Here is a 2,462-nt window from a genome sequence, read left to right as displayed (position 1 = left end):
GCACGCTTTGCTCCAGACTCTCTCTGGTCTTCTAAAAACCTCTCTCTTTCTCCTTTAAAAATTTTTCTTAAAACTTTAAATCCACACATTTATAGCCAAAGTTCAACTTGATAAACACAGGGTAAAATTGTTTGTTAGGTCTAAGTTACAGTGAGGTACCAGAAAAGAAATGGGAAATAATTTTTTTAAAGGCACACACTAAATGTGTTGGGGGAAATACTCTAATTTGAAAATTATACTTTTGATTCTTCATGGGCTATTCTTTGTTATTCCTCGGCCAAGCGTAGCAGGAAGTCTGTCTGTATTTTACCATGTGATCATGATGTCGTCATCTTACTTTGGGGAAGTCCCCTGGGTCCCCTGTTGGATTATGGCCTAGCAAAGCTGTAACTTCCAGATAGGAGTAAAGTAGCAATAGAGAATGACAAATGTCCAAGGAAGTCCAAGGAAGACTTCAAGATGAGAACAGCCTACTTTTGCTTATTTTTATTTTTTTAGCCTTAAGGAACTCATGTTCTTAAGTTAACAAGGGCTAAGTGCTTCTAAGCCATTGATGGAAACTCTGTAAGTGTATACAGGTGAGCCCCAGAGGACCCAATTATACACAGGTAAACCCCGCTGCAACTGTGGTCCTAAAGATGGGAGATTCAGGAAGGCACAGCGCCCTTGTAGAATTCATTTCCAGGGAAGGAATGTTCTGTCTTAAGAATTCTGGTCATTTTTGTTGGTTGCAAACATTCTAACTTTGATGCTGTATCTCTCTGTGAGTCAACTTGGTTTCATAAACTTGGCTATCAACATGCCTCACAAACACCAGCCACCGCTAGAGGAAAACATGCAGCCGTCTGCCATATTTCATGAGATGGACATGCTTTGCCATGCTGACTTTCTCTGTGTGCTAAATGTTGGCATGTGTGCACATGTTGTAGGCACACATGAGAAAACCCTCCGCGGTTGTGTATGTCTCACCTTGTTTTCTGTGCTTCACTGCAGTTCACGTAAACAAAAGGGATATCATCTTTCTCTTGGATGGATCAGTCAACGTTGGAAAAGCCAATTTCCCTTATGTGCGTGACTTTGTAATGAACCTAGTTAACAGCCTTGATGTTGGAAATGACAATATTCGTGTTGGTTTAGTACAATTTAGTGACACTCCAGTAACAGAGTTCTCTCTAAACACATACCAGACAAAGTCAGATTTGCTTGGTCACCTGAGGCAGTTGCAGCCCAAGGGGGGTTTGGGCCTGAACACTGGCTCAGCCCTAAGCTATGTGCATGCCAACCACTTCACCGAAGCTGGCGGCAGCAGGATCCGTGAACACGTGCCGCAGATCCTTCTCCTGCTCACAGCTGGGCAGTCTGAGGACTCGTATTTGCAAGCTGCCAACGCGCTGGCACGCGTGGGTGTCCTGACCTTTTGTGTGGGAGCCAGCCAGGCGAATAAGGCAGAGCTCGAGCAGATTGCTTTTAACCCAAGCCTGGTGTACCTCATGGACGATTTCAGCTCCCTGCCGGCTCTGCCTCAGCAGCTGATGCAGCCCCTAACCACATATGTTAGTGGAGGTGTGGAGGAAGTCCCACTCGCCCAGCCAGGTAAACCCCCTCCCCACTGCACGGGGACTCCCTCTTCCTCCTTGGACACCTCCCTGGCGGGTAGTTTGCCAATCTGAACTCCAGAGCTTTGTGAACAGGAGAAAGGCGATTGGCTCACTTTGGTTGAAATATTTTGAATGGGGGCTTGAGGCACTGTACCAGCAAGTTTAATTCTCTGTCTAAAAAATGTTCATTAACAAAAGTCTAGAACCTCCACCTATGTTTTGAATATGTTGTCTCACCCTTTATTCAGAAGGTTTTTTTCCTCTCGTAATGCCTGCGAAGATACTGGAGTGCAAATCCAGACGGAACAGAGAGAGAGAGGAGGTATCCTCCCATATGTGACTATGCCTTGGGATCACTTAAAACTGAAATTATTTTCTCTATATAATATTTTTATGTCCAATATCTGTTGCATCTAGAAAATCATTTGTTATAAAATAAACAAAGGCTGCATGTTTATCTGATGGTGAATGGTTTCCAAAGGAAGTCTGGATTATTATTATTAGTGCAGATTATGATGGCGGTGAGACATGGATGTTTTAGATCTACTGGCTTGCTGACATCCCACAGATGGGTGGCAAGACTGAACCAATTGCAATCCAATCAAAATAGTTCCAACACCTACTTGAACTGAAAATAATACTTACATTACATGGCGCAGCCCCCTGTGGGCTGTCCTCCATGGTTTCTTTGTCTGATGACAGTGGATTAGAAAGCACTGACAGAGACCCTGACCCCAGATACCCCATATAGTGGAAAGATAATTCAATTAGAGTGACACATGGCAACCCAGTTATCCTGGGGTGGTTAACCCATATTAGCCTTTGTTACTAGAGACTGGGGTCAATTTTTAAGCAAAATTACTA

General features: G+C 43.8%; 1 protein-coding gene across 1 annotated transcript in view; it reads left to right on the top strand.

Annotated features, from left to right (window-relative positions):
- The window catches only part of COL6A3 (collagen, type VI, alpha 3), a 97,265-nt gene that overhangs the window by 36,433 nt on the left and 58,370 nt on the right, over positions 1-2,462 (top strand). The window contains exon 6 of the mRNA XM_008586105.1: positions 994-1,593. Within this exon, the coding sequence (XP_008584327.1) occupies positions 994-1,593 (600 nt within the window). The remainder of the gene's footprint in view (positions 1-993; positions 1,594-2,462) is intronic.

Source organism: Galeopterus variegatus, unplaced genomic scaffold (assembly GCF_000696425.1).
Source record: "Galeopterus variegatus unplaced genomic scaffold, G_variegatus-3.0.2 Scaffold3830, whole genome shotgun sequence".
Lineage (NCBI taxonomy): Eukaryota > Metazoa > Chordata > Mammalia > Dermoptera > Cynocephalidae > Galeopterus > Galeopterus variegatus.
This window is presented reverse-complemented; position numbering and strand designations above follow the sequence as displayed.